This window comes from Anopheles coustani, chromosome 2 (genome assembly GCF_943734705.1).
Source record: "Anopheles coustani chromosome 2, idAnoCousDA_361_x.2, whole genome shotgun sequence".
Classification (NCBI taxonomy): domain Eukaryota; kingdom Metazoa; phylum Arthropoda; class Insecta; order Diptera; family Culicidae; genus Anopheles; species Anopheles coustani.
The window spans coordinates 86106623-86127647 of NC_071289.1; the positions used below are offsets into that span (position 1 = coordinate 86106623).

Genomic DNA, 21025 nt, shown 5'->3' on the forward strand with positions numbered 1-21025 from the left:
ACAAAAATTGTATCGATTCAAAGCATTCTAAAGTTTGTCAACAATCTTTCAACGCAACTGTAGCTGACTGAGAATAAAAAAACTATTCGTAATGAAAAGAAGTACAGCAAAAAGAAACTACAATAATTTACGAAACTAAATGCTATGTAGAAACCGATCGTTATTAGAAACGAACGTTATCAGATGTTTAGAAAAAAATTCAATTATATACATGTTTCGAGCGTTGATTCATCTTCCATCGCGTAAAAGTCGAATGGTTTGCTTTTGTGGGGAGTTTGTTTTGTTTTTGTTAAACGATACGTTTTCCTATTTAGCTAGTTTTTCATCCATCAACGATTTACGATTTGGAAAACATAGGAAATAAGATTCAATTTTTTTGTCGTCGACTTGTTTAATTTTCTTCCCATTGCTTGTTACAAACATTTGCTTTCCAATTGTTTTTTTTTTGCAAGAAAATATAATAGTTTGATGTCGAGAATTACTACTTGTGAAGATTAATTTTAAATTCATTTAAATTTTAAGGAAGTTTCATTAGTATTCACGCGTCTCCCAAGTTCACCATGATGCTTGCCTTTGTTTGTTTGTTTGTTTGTTTGTTTCATATCAACTCGCAACTTTAGATGCTTTAAGTCTGAGTGTCTAAAGAAAATAAAGGGAGATATTTATGTTTGTATATATATTTTCTATAAGATTGTAATATGTGTGTTTGTATCGTTTCTGTTCTATCTCGTGTGTGCGTGTTCTGGATACTGTTCTCGTGTGTCTGTGGGAGCAGATTATTGCGTTAGTGCCGCTTGTGTTTGTCTGTTGCAAGCCGCCCTTCCGATGCAGCGCAGCGCTTGCAGCGTGTTCAGTGTTGTGATGTGGTAGGAGTGTCGGCATGGAATTGCTCACTGCGCCTGCGGATCACATTGCAACAGCCGCACGATCGACGGGTCGCTTTTCGCTCCCTCGATGAACTCCTCCAGGCTCAGCTTGCCGTCCTTGTTGCGGTCCATCTGGCGGAAGATTTTGTCCGTCCGCTTCTCGGGCGTACTCTCGTCCTCGGGCATCTTCATCACGGAGCCCACCATTTTGTAGATGGCCTGTGGGGAAGTGGGAGAGGAAGGGGGATGAAGAAAACACACACACAAAAAAATGGAAATCGAATCAGAATCGGAATCAAATTGGGCTGGCGCATCGGTACGGATGGTCGAATGGTGGACAGCGTCGGCGTAATTGTGTTTCCTGACTTACGGTAACAATTTCCAGCATTTCCTGCCGCGAGATGTATCCGTTACCGTCCAGATCGTACATCGAGAACGCCCACTTCAGCTTCTGCTCCAGTTTGCCGCGCGAGGTGACGCTCAGGGCGCACAGGAACTCCCGGAAGTCGATCGTACCGTCACCGTTGGCGTCGAACGTCCGGAAAACGTGCTCGGCAAACTGCAATGGTGAACGTACGCGCACATCCGGCGACGAACACAGGAAAAACGTTTTCAAAGGATAAAAAGACAATAAGCAATGGTATCAATTTATTTATTTCAAAATGTTTTTTTCTTCAACCCGTTTGATCAATCTTCATTACGGAAGGCTATTATAGTCGATTTTCTTGTTTTCCATCACCCACCGAAAAATGGTACGGCGCCTTCGGGCGATTTTGTGCTTTCTGCATCGGTGGGTAAAATAATGTTTCATTTAGCGAACATTTGTGCAAAAATTAATGGACGATACTTGGGGCTCACTCATTTAGCGAGCAATCACATGAAAAACTGAACGGGGAAAATCAAAGGTCAGCCTAGTGAGTGAGAGAGAGCGAGAGAGCAAAACTACCAACCTTAGTACGTTTGTGGCAAAATCACAAGCCATTAAAATACAAAAAGGAAAAAATATGGAAAGGTGGAATCGAATAGGCCGAAACGTCAAACAAAGCCTCTGGTGGGAAGGCTGCCAATGACCCGAGACCATTGGCGGATTTATGAAGTTTGCCCTTTTGGCTAAATCATTCCCTTCCTGTATCGCAACAACGCAGGGGGCAACGCTAATGACCGGCGAGAATTGCGTGAAAAATGTTGTGTTTCCCTTTCATCCACCTCGAGAGAGGGAAGAAACAAAAAACAACCAAGGGAAAACGGAGAAAAAGTAATGACTCCGTACGCACACATTTACGCTATCAAATCGTTTCTTGATGAGTCTACTTTCCAAAAAGTGTGGGTCGCAATGATTGATTGTCCGCGATATTTCGTTCGTTCAAACATTATGCGGAGTGTCGTGTACAACCCCAAAAAGTAAATTTTTTATTTGTTTTTTGTTTGTTTAAAAATGCTTGCACGATAAAAAATCAAATTCAAAATCCAAATGGAGACGCCTGGTGTTTCATGCGAAGGATGGAGACGCCTGGTGTTTTACAAAAATACGTTAGAAACAATATTTTGTAAATCAAAGCTACTGTTTCGCATACGAAGTAGATCCTGGCTGTGGGCTATCGTCCCAAAAATAAAAGGGACACCGCAAATCATGATACCTTCCACGAATCGTTCGAAAACTCAAGATTAATTATCCTGTGAATATAAGCTTTGTAGGACCCTTCCCGATGATACGTTCCGTAACCAACTGGTAGGCCCAAGAGGCGATAAGCAGCCTTCCGGGGCCAGGAACTCTCGAACATCCTGTTGCCATCGTTTCAGCCCCAAAGTGCTTCAAAAAAGAGACCGCGCGTTTTCTACCTCCTAAAACTCTTCTATAATCGGTGGTCCTAATCGAGTGACTGGGACGAGAGCTTGTATCTTGGTTCTCCAGAGAGGAAGAAAGAGGGGTCGTGGAAAAACAGGAAAATTTGATTCAATTTGCAGCAACTCCGGACGAGAGTCTTGCGCACAGGTAACTGATGTTGCTACTTTATAAAAGGGATTTTGGTGGCCGTACGGATCAAAGGCCTTGAACGCTGGGAATGAGCGGGGGGTTTTGAAGTGGGGGCGGGGTTGCGGAAGCAGCACTCGTGGTAATGTGGGAAGAAGTTGCCATTTGCATATTTCATCGGTTTGTTTGCCAACATTTCAACACCGTCTGGGCTGGTGAGAGATGGTGGTTGCGTTATTTACTGCAGATGTGATGATATCTTTGCCGTACCTTTTACTTTGTCGAGGGCAGAGGGAAACAAAAAAAAAACGCACAAAAATGTGGAAAATGCAAAGAAAGGAAGGGCGCTTACCTTGCTGGCGTCGCCGTAGGGGAAGAAGTTGCCGTAAATTTTCTTGAATTCCTCCACCGACAGGTGACCGCTCGGGCAGTCTTTCAGGAACCCTTTGTACCATTCCTGTATTTCAGCGTCTGTGGTGGAAAAATGAGAGGAGAAAGAAGAGGGGGAAAAAACAGAGATGAGGATAAATGTCATGCGTGTGTCTGCCCGATCGCCACGTGTAGGGGTCGAAATCCATTAAAATGTGACAATAAGCCAAACGACGAAAAGCATCAGAGACGACACACGTCGTTAGCGTCTTGAAGGCGGCTGGAGAAGACGATGAAAAAAGCATTGGCCTCGATCGGAAAAGCGCTCCCGAGAGCGGCACTATGTCTGGAAAAGCGTAGGACGCAGCGACGTTTCACCGAAATGTCTAAATCTAAATATGATTTCCGGTGTTTGTTTGCGTTTCGGCGAAAGCTCCAACTACACGCTTGCCTTTGGATGCCAAACATCGTCAAATGCAATCGAAATCAACATCTCGTTTCGGAGCAAACGGAGCTGGTGAGACCAAAGACAGTATTCGTGTGACCCCGGCTAGGAACCGGGTTTGACGGCTGCATGGATCGACGTGGCGGAGGCACATTAAGACGTTCGGGAAATCGTTTCGAAGCGGAAATTTATTGTTTCGAATTCGATTATTTATTTATCCGCATTCGCAAGCTCGAAGAAAATAACAAACAAACAACGAAGAAACAACTCCACCAACACCAAGTCCAAGCTTTCGGCCGGCGTGCTATAAAGCATCACTTTTCCATCGCTTGTCCCAGGCGGGCCGAGCTGGAAGGGGCAACATTTCCGCTTCCGAAAAGGCTGGAGCTAAAACTCGTCCGCAGGAAGTCGCAAACACACGGCGAGGAACAGGGAAAACAAAATGAACCAGCAAAGTGGCGGTGTTCTTGAGCGAACATTTTTTACTTTTATTTTCGCCCGCTTCACTGAGTTTGCGTCCCGATTCGAACATGCTACCGTTGGTGCTGCTGATTTTTAGTTTTATTTCGATGCCCAATCCAATCCCACATCGGCTCTACGGAGCGTAATCGAATTGCCCGAATGTCGAGTGAATGAGAAATAAATATGTTATGCCGTTCGTCACGATCCAAGCTACCGAAAGGTAAAAGCCAAGCTGCTAAATGATGCGCTTACTGTTGATGGTAACTGGCTTATGGTGCTGTTGTGCTGGCAAAATGTTGGAGAACTGTACATAAATCCAAAAGTACTTTAACGTAAGCTTTTATTGCAATTAATTAAAAATAAAAGGGGATAACAAAAGGATGAATGAATAATGCAAGTTGCATAAATCATACTGCAATAGGTTTTGTGCAGCAACTATTGATTTTGGATTAAATCGGGGCATTGTGACATGTAATTTTTTCCAAAGTTGAACGCCATAAATGACGACCAATTACTTTCTGGTCGCGTCATTTTTCAAAGTGAAATGATGTGAAACATTTTAACGCACCCTCACAAAGAACATGGGAAAAGGATTTACTTAGGCATTCCATAGAAATCGCAAAATTAAATCGACCATTAAAATGCCACGGAACATAAAGGCTTGATGATGTGTACGTACGGCCGGCGAAGCGGAAGTGTAATCCACGCGATCAAACATTACCTGCACTCGGCGCAACAACCGAAGACAAAGCGCTCGTCGGGTTGCTTCAGTCAGCGCTTTTCGTGCACTTAAACAAACGGCAAATTAACACGGGGATCCTTGAGAGCCGCGTTGTGAAAAATGGTGCTCGGAAGTGGAAAGGATTAAGAACAAGAACCAAAAAAAAAAACCGAGCTGATATCGGTGGTCTTGAATCTTCGCTGCAGCCGAACAAAGCGACCTTTTCTCGCAAGCGGCTGGGCAACTCCCAAATTAGTATTGGTGAAGAAAAATAGATGCCAGGGCGTGATTTATCCTCTTCGTAATGTAACGGATTTTCGGCCGGGGAAATTGCAATCCTACCGGGAAAACCGGGCCAACGAACGAAGCTTCTCGGAAAGGCAGCTGCTATGGGGGGGACGCTACACGAGGGACGCTATTTCCCAGGCTCAGATTCATTAATTTTGGCTCCCACCATTAGGCAGGCAGGCAGGCAGGTTAATTTACCCGCCGTCTCCCGTGGGAAGCCTTCACTTACCGTCCCTTCTCAGCCCCCAAACTGGGCTTTTGCCGGAGCCCGAAAAAGGCAGATCGTCTTCAAGTGGGTCAAATCCGGGCTCAGTACGTCGGAGATAAAGTGAACACCTTGGGGAAAGTGTGCGGAGAATGGTGGCAAAGACAGAAAAGTAGTCTCCATATTCCTTCGGAAAGGAGTTACTTTTTTTTGCTGGTCGGTCCCTTTTCCAACCGGCTTCTTCTCACGGCGAGTCTTACAAAGCAACAGATGCACAGTGCCCCACTCTCTCAATGAGGTAATTAAGTGCCAAAAGTACGACCTCTCGAGGGTCCCCATCGTGATCTTATCCGACAGCGCCGGCATACCCATTGTCCGGCTGGGTCGGGGGTTTTTGATCCTTGTTTTAACGGCACGATAAGATGAGCCCCATTGAACTGCGGAGTCAAGCGGAGGGGTGGCCTCCAAAGCGCGTTCAAGCTGTTGCACAGAGTCGATAAAATCTTTCTCCCTTTCCGGGGGGGCAAGTGTTTGTTTGGGTCCGTGGCAAAAGCCGCCATCCTCAAGCCAATCTAGGCGGTTCCGTATCGATGGTGGTTCCGTGTTTGATGTTGGCGATAGAGATCGCATCCTGTGTGGGACCGAAAAACCGAGCGCGCTGAAATAAAGAAAGTTGATGGATGATCAATAGGAAGAGCAAAATGAAGTCATTAAAGGCAAATCAATACGGATACCACCCTTGAGGATGCACAGTCCGAGCCGGGCCGAGCATAATCAGCAACAACGAAGGCACTTCAATTATTGCAACGCTTACGTTGAGCATGCGGATCGAATGATTGGCCTTACGCCATAAATAGAATTGATAGGCCTTAACGTTGATCCCGACCAAGCGAAAAGGAAGCGAAATGAAAGATGGATAGTATCCCAACGGCCAGGCGGGGGTTACGTTTTCGCCCAAGAATGTAATAATCAGTTGGAGTCGTAAACTACGCGCCAGCTCCCAGGGGTAAGAAAAAAACGGAACACACTACAGAATGCTTCCAGACGATGGTTTGGCCAAGGACGGACGAAGTGACACCCACCCAAAAACCAACACCAGCCCTGTGAGGTTACGGTCGTCATTGTGTCGGCTTTTATGAGGCCCCAAAACGTTCGATTTAATGAGCCGTAGGTTGGGGAAGCCGCTCGCACGTCGGACCACATCACGACCCCCGGATTAGCCAAAGGGTGCGCAACCAAAACCGAACCCAGAACTCCCCGAGTCGGTGTGCGTGCGGGAAAGGCATGGAGTGGAAGAGCCTATGTCGGTTGGCCGTGATTGATGACCGGCTACGGCTAAGCCTTCCTCTTAGCGCTCGTCTTTCTCGCTTGTGTCTTTGCTTGAGACACACGCGGGGTGTTGTGTACGGCCGAAAGCTTTTAGCCGGTGTGAAGTTACTTCCGTTGGCCGACGGGGTTGGGGGCACCCTGGTCGCCCATGCTCGTGGGCGCGTTCGCTTTCACCGCAACGAACGGAAACCGGATTTATTTGATTGGAGAAGAAGATGTCGCTTCGGAGACGGAAACCTCCGACCTGATGCGATACCGATATCGGGGGGGCGAAAACGAATCCCGGTGGGAAAAGGGACAAAAGAAACGGGATGTGGTCAACGGGTTGGGGAGGGAAAATGTATTTCCTGTTGAACGAGCCGTATCACGTTGTGCCGTGCTCGGCCGTGAGGATTTCTTTCCCATGTTGTTGATTTTCTATCGAATCGTGTTTTTTACGGCCAATTCCCGGACCTTCATCTTTTAAAGTGTCCATTAAAGATGGCCATTTGCGATGGACGGGCAGATGCGTCACATCACACATTGGAACTTTTTAATTACAAATTGATGATCAAAATGATCAACTGGTCGATTCAATTACGATGGACCGGCTTTATGTACATACGGTTCCGTGATTTCGTACAAACAGTCAATTATGCGATCCAATCTCGTTGATAAACACAAATAATATCTGAACGAGCTCAACAACGTGTATTCCGGATAATTGTAAAACAAGTCCAGTGATGTATTGCTGAGGAAAAACTTTGGCAAAATCGGGTATGATTGTTTTAAATAGTTTCATGTTCAAATGCGCAGCATGAATTCTGTTAGATTTGAGTGAAGGGATTGTCAAAAACATTACGGATGGCATTCCCAAACAGTATCCTAACAAATTTGATAACATATAACAATTAATACATGCGAATTAATATTCAAGAAAAGTTACTAAAATCAACGTTTGACTCAAGCTTTTGTACAACAATTTGTACAAGTAGGAAACCCCTGGTGAGATTTCTACCTGATTCGATACATCACTTAATAGCTTTTAATGTGACGTGAAAAGCCCGCATTGATGTCTTCCATATTTTTACACCCGAGGTTTATGAGAATTCAATACATAAATGACAAAATGAAAAGTATTGACAAAACCAGCCGGATGAAAAACATTGGGGTTTATCAAAGCTATGCTTTAAATCCGTTCGCAATCCGGAATTCCGATGTTTTTTCAATCTCCCATACTGCGTATGTGTGTGTTTATGAGAAGGTGATTGCAGACCAGGTACCAAACCAGATGGTTATCGTTTCAAGGACAATTGGTCTTATTTCCAACGCCTGCCAAGACCGGTTCCTTCAAAATACGTTGGAATGCGAAGCGCTTGAAGGAAGAAATACTCGCCAACTAGGATGAATGATAATAATGGCCCGAAATGAAAGCATTTTTTTCTCTAGGACGAATTTGGGAAAACCACCACGCAACGAAACGCTTACTACTGTATGGAATGTAGAACAAAAAGAAATCGTGAGAATCAACCACATCATCATCGTCATCCTCGGAACCTACCTGAGAATTCTGTGTTCTGCTTCAGGTCCTCCAGCACCTCCGGCTTCAGTTTGCTGTTTTGCTTGCCCATTTTATGTTTGTGTGTGTGGGGGGGCTGGAAATTCGGGGGACGGGGTAATCGGAGGCGAAAGGTGTACCACGTTCACGCTGAGCACGAGTAAGCCGCGTCCTTGTTCGTCTTCGGTTGGATGCAGGAAGAGAGAAAATAAAGAAACAGCCGACCGGACCGCTGGCTTGGCTGGCCCAACAATCACCTCGAGACTGTTGCTGCTGCCCGCCCTAATCTAATACAGCACAAATAAAAATGATTAGAGCACCCGGAGCACGGTTCAGATGCGTTCTGCGGCTAGCGTCCTTGCGCTGGGTTGGTGCTCCAGTTTGTCCGGTTTTGCCTCTCGTAGGTTGTTGTCTTTCAACGAAGTTTATGCGTTTGCACTGGTTGTTTTGGAGTTGCCCGTGCGTCTTCTTTCTCTCTGCCTTACGCTGACGGAACCAACGTTACACTTTTTAATTTCTTAATTAGAACAGAGCTGGATGGGGCTTATCTCGTCCGCTCGTCCTTCCAGTTCTGCTTCCAGTCGGTTGTGTGTGTGTTCGGAAGCGCTTCTTGGTTCGCCTTCCACCAATCTCCCGATTGTATCGCCGTGCGATGTGTAGCGTAGATGTGGAGTTAATCCGCGTCACGGGCTAGCAGCTTCTCGTAATCGTTTCCAGCAATTTCCTCGCTGCTTGAGTTTAGCCGACAATGATGGCCGACGTTCCGCCGAGCAATGACCGGAAGCGGTAGAAAACGAAGAAAATAAAACGAGGAAACGGGAAGAAAGAAACGAAATAAGGATAAGAAAGCTTGCTTGATTGGTACTTTTCTGTTATTATACTGGTTATTAATGATTTTCTTTATATCCACTGGCAGCTCTTTATTAGTGGGTTTTTTTTCTCCGTTGCTGGATCCTTGGAAAAATAAAAACTCCATCTCCAGTCCTTGGCGAACAACGGTTTTGAACAGGTTTATATTTTGCCCTTCCCCGTTGGTACTCATTACGTTCAACGCGTTCGATTCGGTTCGGTTTGACCTCGTTCCCTCTCCCTCAACCCACCCACGCGAACCGAGTGGCATGATTGCTGATTTTCTTTCATCGTCCATTTGGCTTGTCCGGGAAGCTTCCGTGAGCTTCACGTACTTTACACATCCACTGGCAGAGGAGCTGTCGGTAATTGACCTTTTCGCGTTTAATCATCGTTCGTTTGCGAGATAATGGTTTTTCGAGGAGTGCTCTCCGAGCCACACGAATCCAGCTGGCAACGGGACGCGGGGGTCGGGCTAACGATTTGATTCGGACGATAAGAAAGAGCCAGAAGAGGAGCTAGAGTTCAGGAGTGAATTCAGTGGAAATTATTTCCGTTTAATCTTTAAAGTTGTAACGCTTGCCGGAAAGTAGAAGGCGGAAACGCTTGAATCATTCGAGTACTAAATAACATGGAACAACGGGGAAACTAGAAAAATCCATTAAAGCTACTTCCACGTGCTTTAATGAGACCCTCGCCAGAAGCTTATGACACCATTCCGGTGAACCAGTTTCTAAAGCCACTCTAGCTGCATCAGACGAGAAGTATCTTGGAATGAAAAAGTGTGGAATAAGTATGTATATATTCTGTCATTTCTCATCATCTTCTCCATCATCCCCATGGTTCGGTCCATCAGGAGGACAAAAACAATGACTAGAGCAGGAACAGGAAAATGTCATCAGTTCCTCACCCTCTCTCCCACGATCCACCGTTCCCTGCATTACGCAGACAGCGACCGATGATGGATCGGATGTCGCATCCGTTCGCCGGAGGTGTCGTGGTTGTATGGAATCGCTCCCTACATCATCCGGCGCCCCGCAGGGAAACATGACGGATGCTGTGCGTTTCCTGCACTCTCGCCATCTTGGCCCCGTCATTCCGATTTCCGGTCCCGGGGCTAATATCTCTCCCTAGGCATGCGGCTGCCGATGGGTAGGTTAATTGAATCTTCGCTACAATTCTCTCCCCCCGCCACGGGGAGTACTGACACTCCACCTCAGCTTGTTTGCCCCCCCCTTTGCCCGGGAACCCATCCAACTATCCACCGGTGGGAAGTGCAGCATCACAAATAGCTTCGGTGGGCCTTTCCCTACCCAGGAACGTACACAAAACAAAATCAAAGACCTTTTCTCTCTCCCTCCCTATTGGCCGTTCATTAGGTTAGTAGTGGGCCGGGCTTTGAGCTTTGTGCAGTTGAAATTCAATTTCCACTAATAACAAGGGACACCTCAACCGGGGGGGAGGCACCCAATCAATTGCTAATGCACCCACCCGGGGGAGAGTTGGTGGTGGGCTTAAGGGAAATGGTCGTCCATTCTTTGCTGCTTCAAAGCCCGGCCTTGATGGGAACAACAAAGTTTCGCAGTTGAGTCTACAGTGAGGTACGAACTAGGTGGTAGGGGATAAACTCGGGCACTCGACAAAAGAACAGAAAATGGTAACCTGGCAACTCCCCTTTGGCCGTTAGGCAAAGCAAATCCTTTTAAAAATCAATTATTTTACCACCACCCCCGCGGGAGGGGCGGGAGTTTCACCCGGGATAAACTGATAAACAAACACACGACGAGCCGGCGCGTACAGGTTGTCATTCGATACTGACTACATGTATTTCTCCTCATAAGCCATAAACAGTCGGGGTGTGTCCATTTGGTTTGTTTCCTTGTTTGTTGGTTTGATTAGTTTGTTTTGATGCTTGCCTGCAACTCCAGCGCCCGGGGCGGACAAGAGGGTTTAAGCTTTTATCGCCCCTGCTTTCAACCGGTGAACGATACGATTGATTAGATTTAGTGTTCGCTTTTCATCGCGCGCCCCCCGTGTAGCACCTTTTCGTCGGCATGCCTACCTTTTGCCGTCAACTAGGCTTTCCTCCTATCCTTCCTGGTTGTTTCTTGTTTTTCATTATCCTCCTAGCTTGCCCCATCCCTTACTAATTGGTTTGTATTGGTTTTCGTTTGTCGTAATTTAAATAAAGCATAGCATTACTCAAAGTTTTCGTTAACTATTGGGTGTTATTGTATAACTTATTGTTTGCTCTTAAACGTTTGCCACAGTTCCCGGTCACCATTTAAAAAGAATGGATTACTTTTGCCTGAACATTTTCTTCGATTGCAAATCAAATCGATACAAAACAAACACCATAAAACATGTCATTATATCCCTCTTCCCAGGAAAACAAAATGTAAAACTATGGAAAAACAATCTAATGTGTAAAGATTAAATTGTCTCGTATGTTCTTGTTTTTTTTAGTTAAAACATGTACTTTATTTCGAAAAACGATTGAAAACAGGCATTTATTCGGAAAAATTTGTGGGGAAGGGGAAAGGGATGTCCGTACAGGCGTACAGTAACGAGTAAGTTCCGGAGCGTAGGAATGCTGTATGATTCGAAAACGCTTCATTACATTTCTTTATTTTTTTTTGCGGTTCCTGTTGCTGTTGTGCTGCTTTTTTTCGGGCAGGCGCGAGTTTGCGTTTTTGGTTGGTTAATTACAAGAAAAAGAAAAGAGAGAAGACAACACAGCCAGTAGAAAAATGTAGAAATCCAGCGAAAGCGCGCTTTGTTTTAGGAAAGACTTTCCTTACCATTTTAAGCTTGTTTGCTTAGTTGTATGATTTTGTATGTTTTTTGTTTGTTTGTTTAATGTTCTTCTTTTACTAATGCTTGAAGTTTGTTTCGTTTGTGTACCTGAATGCAGTAATGCTCTGTTCTTAATAGAAAATGAAAACATTCCACGAACGAGTGACAAATCTTTTTTTTTGCTCGCTTATCGCAGGTTATGCACTCTATTTATGATTTTAGTTCACAAAAGGGACTCCGGTGGAGTTTTGGATGCGATTAGTTGTCTCTGGTTTTTTTTTGTTTGTTTGTTACTTCTTTTGGTTTTGCATATTCGCGGTTGACGCTAGCGGTTTACTATTTAGTTACGTTCACACTCCCACACTGCTTACACATACCAACACTAGCAAAATGTTTCGTTTGTTTATCCCTCCTCACACGAAGCTCCACAGTACAATCTCGAATGGAATTTTACACATTTAGAGTGAAGAGAGTGTTTTTCGTTATAGCTGTATGGGTGTGTGCTTTTTTTTTTGTTTAGCTGGGTTTTTTTCTTTTCCAGGAAATGTATCCTGCTGATGCCGGCGTGTTTTCGCTCTGCTAAGTGCTGCCAACTATCGCACCGTCAAATGACTTGCCCTGTCTCAAACGGGAATAAGGGAAATGTTTATCTTTTTTTTTTCTTCTTTTTGCCAGCATCGGGAAAAGGGTATACTGGGGGAAAATATGTTTGCAGTTGCTGCTGCCGCACGCTCATATTATGTTTCTTTGTGCTAGTAGACACCAGTTAAACTTGTGCAAAAATGAATATTTTGTCTTCTCTTGTTTTTTTTCTTTCGTTTACCTTAGTATGAGTTTGCTCTCGAATTTGACATCTAGTATTATCTTTTCATTGTTTCTTTACTGCTTTGTTTTGCTTTCGTACGTGAGTGCATATTTTCCACCGCAGCGTTGTTTTCTAATTGCGTTTTCGCTCGTGACTGTAGGTCGTTTTTTTTCTCTTCTCATTCCATCTCCGGCTGCCTCTCATCCAGCTTTACACTCTATGTTTACACTCTACTTTTTTTCTGCTTAATATAAATGTATCAACAGTAGTGCTCTTAGTTTCAATCTTCGTCCTCCTCTCTGGTGCAGGTTTCTGTTGTTGTTGATGATTACCGTTGGATCTGACTACAATGTTACTTATAAACGTCGGGTGGCTGCTGTTGGATGAGGTGGATGTATTTTAAATGTGGTTATTCGTTTTCGTTTCCATGGGTTTCATTCGGTTTCTACAAAGCTCTATGCGCGGTCGCGGCGGTCCATTTCTCATATCATTGGGGGAACAAATGCACCTTTCGTAAACGAGCGAAGGGAACGGACCGAAATCGAAGCAAATGGTAGTAGTACGCAGCCACAGGCAGCTCTTACATGATACAAAAGTTAGACTAGATTAATGTATTAAACAATCAAACGATCTTGCTTGGAGCATGGCGCTCATTGCTGAAAAAATATTTACATCAAACAAGTGGACTCAAATAATGCTATACACTTGGACTAGTACACCGGCAACTTCCAAGCGCCGAATTACGGGCGCACGGTTCAAAACAATGTCATTGTCAAAACCCAACGTAGTCATTGGGGGTTTAAAACGAAAATTAAACATTACCCACACGCCAAAGGTCGGTATTTCTTGTTTGATTTTTTCTTTCTTTGATGAGGGGCGCGCAAAAATTGGACGTTAATTTTATAACTTCGTCATCACTCAATCATCGCCGTCGACCAAAGCTCGTTAACTTCTCCGTTAGTCCAGAGAGAGAAGAGGGATGGAACCCTGCGAACGATGTGTATGCATATTTCTTTTTAAAAAAATATGAAACACACTATGGAAAATGGAACAATCAAATCAGCTTTTCTTAAGCTCTTCTCGACGTGCACCACCACAAGGGTATTCGCACCGACAGGATCGACGGCCAAGTGGCCACAATTTACAAAATGGCCACCATAATCCGATTACAGTTAACTGCTCTGGGCGAATAAAGAAAAAATCCATTTGGTATGTTCCGCTCTTCAATCTTCTGCGGTGTGGTGAAGTCTTTTTTACAGAGTTATTATTATGAGTAAAATCAATGGCAATCAACAAAATGTAGCAGAAAAGGAGCCGTTCCTCACAGATGTTTACCCTCGCGAAAAAAAAAACTGGCACCCATCGGAAGGAAGGCCCGATTCCATGGGGGGAGGAACGCGCTTGGCAAATAATCACGGTCCATTTTCGCAGTTCCGCTGATTCATGACGATGATATACTTCGGCGGTGCGGTCTTATGCGCCGGGTGGTTCGGAGGGTGGGAGGCCAAAAGTGCGCAATGATGGCTATCGTCCGTCGTCGTAAGGATACTTTCGCATTTCGCGCGATGATTTGTTTGGTTCGCTTCATTGCGCTTGATTGGGTGCGCTCGCGTATTATTTTGCTTCGGCGAAATGACGGGGCCGTTTTATTTTCCTAAACAGCGAGCGCCAACCACATCCTCCCCCTTACCCTCACGATGGGTAGAATTTCTGAGTTAGGGGTTGTTTTTTTGTTTCGAAGAAGTACTCACTCCGAAAGTCGGGCTGCGTTTTCATGCGCTGACAAAACAAACGCCAAAAACCATACATGCTTTTCTAGGCAATTTTCTACTTTTTGGGATATTCTAAGGAGCCAGCATTGTTCATAACGATTTACATTTAAAACATGTTTTAAGAAAAGAAAAACATATTATTTGTATGTAACATTCGTAAAATAATGAAATGAAACAAACAAAAATACAAGTGTACTTTACACAATAGCATACAGATCAGAGTATGGAAATTTTGGCATTTTTATGTCAATGCTCCGTTTACGAATATATAAATATTAATGAACTACGTCCTTCAGGCCGCGCGGAACGAGACAGATAAAAAGTACACAATTATTATTCCCCAGTCACGATCGCCACACACACACACACAGAATTCCGAGCGCCAAAACGAAATGACTTTCTTTTCTCCGGGGCCCAAGAAAACACCCACGCTGCTTCGAAAGGAGTCATTTTGTTTAGCAAGCAGTCACTGTGGCAGAACGCATGCCGTTTCTTTTGTACCTCGAAATATATTGACAGCGAGTGTGCGACAGTCTGGAGCGCCGTGGTGGCGGAATAAAGCAATTGTATATGATTTTCCACCATTTTCCTCCCGTTGGGTGCGTGTGGATGCGGTACATTTGCGCTTATTTTCTCCCAACCGAAGATATTTTCTTCCCATTGCTACCGCAGCTGGAAAAGGAAAACAAAAATTTGGTCTTTATTTTTCCATTGAAATGATTCGAATTCTTAGAATCCTTTTTACGTCCTTCGGTTCTGTTCGTCCGATTAATCGAGATAACAGCCGCTGGCAGGCTTTTGCCGACAGCCTACACACTGCTACGTGGAATGTGTTTTTCACGGCCTTCTGGCCATCACTTGGCGGTGCAGCCCAAAACACTTTTCCTTTCGTGTGGCTGGCACCCGTCCAAACAAGTACCGACTCACGGAGAGCGAAAAGAGGATAGGGAAAACATATGTTTTCACCCTGGGACGACAGTTTGGTCTGGTATTGATGTTCTTCATTCGCTCATTACATGTAATGCCACGATTATCACCACGTTTCGCCGCTGATAAATATCATTCTGATCGATAACGGAGCAATCGGATACCATGGTGCCATTATTTTGTTCCTTTTTCTTCCTTCGCAGGATCCACCCCTCGCCTTCCAACTCACGCAACTAAAGCGATGCTTCGACGAGATGCTTTAAAAGTTTCGATCCTTCATTTAATTCTTCGACACGAAAAGGAAAAACACGTCCACGGTAGGCCCCTTATCGTGTGGCTCGTCCCAGAAACAATTGCGTTCTTTTGTTGATGCCGTTCGAACGTTTACCCTAGATAAGATCATAGCTCTTGTAGAGAGGCATTTTATACCTTTCGATTGACGTACGCTGAAATGTTGTGTACGTGCGTCTGTGATGTTGAATGTGGTGAAGATGTGGAGGGAACAAATTTGTTGTCCTTTCCCCACCATCGACGCACAAACACGCACATACACATAGTTAGTCAGTTTTCTGTATCAAATTCTCATCAATATATCATTACACCGTTGCTCTATCGCCATCATCGTCATCATCATCGTCATGAGCAGCAGCAGCTTTTGGTTGGTTGGTTGGTTGAACGCTTGCTGGGGCAGGAGACGAAAGGTGCCATGACAGCGAAATGGTACGCATAAACTCCCTAACGGACGTCTAACGTCTTCAGCCACCGACCACGGTTTCTCTCTCCTTCCACCCGAAACTTAACGGCCATCAAGGGGTAACGGTTGCATATCAAATGCTTGCGTGTATGTGTGTGCCATGCGCGTCTCCGCGTAGAACACCGAGCGTATAAGCAGTACGGCAAAATTGTACCAATTTTACAATCCCCATCCTCCATCCCGGTGTACATGGGGGGGGGGAGGATTTTTACCCTAATAGCTTATAAGGAATCAGATTGTGTGCAGTTAAATGTTTCTTTCTCCCCCCCCCCCCCCCCCCCCCCATGCTCCTCTTCCCTCTATCGATCGCTCGTCGTCGTTTCGTAGCAGCAGGTTATGCGAGGAGGGATAAAGCAGCAGCAGGATCGCCGCACACAGGGCAGGGATAAGACAAGAGGGAACGATTCTAAGCATCTAAGAGAACAGTATCCGCTCCCGCACGTTGATCGGTTGTTTCGGACGCATTTCTGAGTGTTTGAGTTCTCGCGACGCCCACCCAGCAGTTTCGGCCCATTGTCGTAGGCATTCCTTCTGGTGCGAGTCGCGCGCACTGGTCTATCATTTTGTATGATGTTCGATCGTTTTGCTTCGCTAATTTCTTCTAAATATATATATATATGTGTGTGTGTATATATATCTATCTTTTATATATAGTACTTCATCTCTTCTTTTAATTATGCTTTGCTTCGCCTCGTCGCATTTCATCATTTCACAATAATCTATCGTTTTGCTCCTGGATTGTTTTACTTTTTCCCGACTCTTCTTCATCCCTTATATTTATTTCTTGTTCTTTCTTCACTTTTTTCCGCTTAGCCAGTGCTGTATGCCACCGAGAATGAATGTTGCTTCACTGTACGAATTTCTCCGCATTGTATGTTTCTGTCCGCTCGTTTGATCGTGTTTCGTGCGCTACGATGTGTTGTTGTGTGCAACGACAATTGAAAAACAAAAAAAACAAGAATGATTGTATGGTGTCTTATGTATGGCAATGATGGGTCCGGTACGCAAACGGCCCGCCTTAGGGTGCCAGCATCTTGGAAAGTTCCTCATCCTGCAGGCAACCCTTGAGGAACTCGTCCTGCGTCAGCTGACCGTCGTTATTTTCATCCATCTTGGCGAAGATGTTTTTCGCGCGCTCCTCCGCCGAGTCGGCCGGTTTGTTCGACGAACACGCGCCCAGCATGTCATATATTGCCTGTGGTGAGGGAGAACAAAAACACAGAGAAAGAAGGGGAGAAGGAAAACGTTAGAACATTAGCTTTGTTGTTGTTTTTCGTTGTATGTTTATGACATCATCTAAAAATTTGCTTTTGAAAGGACCATTTCCATAAGAGACGTTGGCGTAAGGTTTTACTTCTGCTTCGAATGCTGCCGCTATCAATCAACTTCCAACTTTTGAATTCGCCCAAACGGTGTTGACCTTTGCGCGGCTAAAGCCGCCCGTTACGGCGACCGAAAGTCAAATGTTCGACATCGAAAACACTATCAGCCCGGTGTTCGCCGATCATCAATCATGGTCGCCATTCGTTCGGTCGTAAGGCAAAATGCTTGGAAGTCATCGAACTGAGCACCCTCTTGTCCTACGGTCGGTCAAGCCTATGGGATGGTAGTCGTGGCGTTCGCGAAACTTTTCTTAACCATTCAACCGCAACCAGTTTCCAGTTGATCCTCCCGGCCCAAAGTCGCGAAAAGTGATGAAAATGAAAGCAAGCGTGCGCAGTACATCATCATCTCCCACCGCTCTCGAATGGCATGTCGGAAAATGTTGCCAAAAGTTTTCCCTAACATCCATAACGTTCACCCGACTGCACTTGACGTTGGCGCCCGTGTCTGAGAAGATGATGCCTTGGGACGTTCCGTGTGAAGCAAGGGAAAAGTATGACTCGATATCGAAGCGTAAGCCCAAAGTGCATTCGTTTGGAGCGGATTTAAAGTGATTTTGAGTAGCAAAAAAGGAGAAATGATGAACGTAGCAAGGAAGCTTATATGTCGTCTCTTGATATGCCCCTCTTATCAGAGGATAACCAATATAATATAGTTCAAGTGAATGGAACTAAAGCCACCAATTGTAGGCAGCCGGGTATAACATTCCTCGCGTGGAAACACGGAAAACCACCGACATGCAGGAAGCACAATTTGATTCGTTGCTAACGGTGCCGATTACCAGCCGGAATGTCGACTTACACGCAGATTATCCCTGCCGGGATAACCACGTAGGGTACCATCGTACACCAATCGATTGGTCGCGTCGTCGTCGTCGTCGCGAGTTGATGGTTTGACATAAAGCATATCCAAACTGGCATAATATCGCGTTCCGTGATTCCCACGGCGTGAGATTCCAAAAATAGGGAAAAGGTATTGATTTTTTGAAATTATTTTTACGCCCTAAGGTAACCAGCGGGCATGTTTTAACGTGTCCAAAATAAACCGAACCCCCCTCCAAAATCCTTTCCGGCAAAAAAAAAAACAAAAACAATGGGATCACTTTCACGAATCATTCACGGAAAACGCTCAAGATTCCGTACATGTGCGCAAAAAACCAGGTCGATATGTGCTGATGTGTGCAAGTTGCACGGAAAATATTGAGGGGCGCTGGAGGATAGGAGGTGGCCGGGTTCCGGGCACGCCAAAACGAGAACCATGATTTATGATCGCTGTTTGTCTTAATTACAGCGCTGCGAAGTGGGGCTATAAGCGAGTGGCAGGCAACCGGTAGTGGGGAACGCCCCACTCGACGTTCATGCCGCTACAATACTTGCATATGTTGTACTTTATAAAAGGGCTTTTTGCAATAAATTTTCATCGTCTTCATCGATACACGTCTTTGCGGGGGGGAAACGGAAGGAGACTGTGACGTACCGGAACAGTGTGGGTTTGCTAAAATGAAGTACATGCTACGAATGTTCCTTCCCGAAGGGAGGTTTCACTTTCCGGAGCCAGCCCGAACTACTGCGGCAAACGAAAAGAGGAGCACGATGTTACAAACCTCCCCTTTTGAGGTCTACAACGCTGAGGGAACAACGCTGGTGGAAGGCGCATTGCTCTAACAACACACAAATAAGTTCTGAGGTTAAATTACAAGCCATTAAAATGTTCGCCGTTCGGAGATTCATCCCTTGAGAGTGCCGACAGATAGACGAATGGATAGGGACCTACACACGTGCGCGTAATGATGACGAACGGGAATACGAGCTGCAGGGCAATGCAACGGACTGGGAGGACACTTTGAAGTGTGCGGGAATGCGATCAGTTTCTTCTCAGAAGACATGCTCACTGACGCTCAAGGCCTATGTACAGTTGGTGATGTCAGAATTCGCTATAACTAAGTTAAATAACGACTGATCATAATTCAAAGACACTCCACAAAAATTCCAAGTAAATGAAGATATCATAAAGGCATTTAAAATCTTGATTTGTTTGCGTGCTTTTGTGCAGTATTTCATCGGTTGGAAAACACGTACCAGGCATGCATTGGACCTACCCTCCGCATTCCACTAATTGGATGAGATGGCACACAGTTAGCAAGAACCACGAGGCAAACGTAAGTAAAGTGCTTTTATTTGACTACCAGCCTCATTCGTTTTAAAAAGTAATTTCCTACGCTCGTTTGCTCGAAAGCATTTATGTACGGCCAGTCACGCAACCGAGCGTGCAAAATCCGGGAGAGTACTTGCCGATTGATCGTATGGATTAAGTTGTTGTCCTCAGTGGTGATAATAGATTTCAACGGTCTTCCCTTTCCGTTGAGGGTAACATTTATTATCAAATTATTATTTCAGTAAGCTGATAACGAATCAACAACACTAACTTATGGATCTCCTGAACGTTCTGAGGAGAAGATGGTATCAAACATCTAGACAATCAGGTGAATCTATAAATCAAAACACACTCCCAAGAAAAAGGCGCCATTTTGTTTTCTATTCCATGATGGGGTTAATAGTGCCAACAAGGCGTGTGTTTGTGTTTTCTTCCAAAGGCCAACCGCAATTTAATGAGTTTCTGAACATCCGGCTAGCGTCACAGTGTGAGTAACGATTGATTTTATTTCTCATTCTAGCTAACTATTCCGATATACCTAAGGTGTTAATGGTGATACGATCGTTAATGGTAAACGATAAAAGACAGATGAGTACAGTCAGCACCAAGCGCCAACGTATGTCATTGGACCATTCTACAGGGATTAATTTACATTTGATAAAGATCGCAGTTCGTGAGACGTCATAAAATGAACAGTCCTTTTCCAATTGAAAATAACGACTTTGTCAACCCGTGTGACGGCAGAAGCGCCATATTACGCGTGGAAAAACAAACCCCAAAAAAGTTTTCATTCCCTTCGAAAAGGGATAGATTCGTTCCGCACAAGCACGTAGAGAATACTCCGCCGGTTGAACCAATCATGGTGGTGCTGTCGTGAAATTCTCCTTCAACCCATCCCCTCTAGGGCCACCGTGCAGAATTGGCCTCAGAAGGGTCCACTCAGTGGCGAAGCTTTTTTTTTCGACAGTTCACAGTTGATTTTATTCCATACTCTCATTTTACCATTTCCTGGTAGGTGATCCGGAGGAGGAGGACCGCCGGAACGGAGGCAACAGAAATGGGACCCCGACATGCCGACATGCTATCTCGCATGGCCGGTGCAATTACAGCCCGTTAGCCTCGGGGTTTTGGTTCTCGGTCCATTTTGCGAATGAGAGTTGTAGCGGATGCCCCCGCCATCCACCGGACCGGCAACGGCGGATCGCCCTCCGATTGAACGAATGTCTCCGTAGTCGAAACTGAAAAATTGAGGTTAGCCCACAGAAGAAACGATCGGGAGAAGTGGGAGGACTGGCGGTTGTGGAGTTTTCGAAAGGGATAAACCCTCACGCCCTTAGGGCAATCTGTGTTTGTTCGCAGTTCAACGAGTTCATGTATGTGTCCAGCGATAG

General features: G+C 45.1%; 2 protein-coding genes across 3 annotated transcripts in view; both read right to left on the reverse strand.

Moving 5' to 3' along the window:
• The window catches only part of LOC131266317 (neurocalcin homolog), a 110388-nt gene continuing 89363 nt past the window's right edge, over nt 1-21025 (reverse strand). Inside the window, exons 2-5 of the mRNA XM_058268782.1 lie at nt 8198-8922; nt 3191-3309; nt 1237-1425; nt 1-1085 (exon numbers count right to left, since the gene is read on the reverse strand). Coding sequence (XP_058124765.1) covers nt 891-1085; nt 1237-1425; nt 3191-3309; nt 8198-8267 — 573 coding nt within the window. The 5' untranslated portion in view covers nt 8268-8922 and the 3' untranslated portion in view covers nt 1-890. The remainder of the gene's footprint in view (nt 1086-1236; nt 1426-3190; nt 3310-8197; nt 8923-21025) is intronic.
• The window catches only part of LOC131266318 (neuronal calcium sensor 2), a 93795-nt gene continuing 89313 nt past the window's right edge, over nt 16544-21025 (reverse strand). For both annotated transcript variants that reach the window (XM_058268783.1, XM_058268784.1), the window contains one exon: nt 16544-17292. In XM_058268783.1, coding sequence (XP_058124766.1) covers nt 17116-17292 — 177 coding nt within the window. In that variant the 3' untranslated portion in view covers nt 16544-17115. The remainder of the gene's footprint in view (nt 17293-21025) is intronic.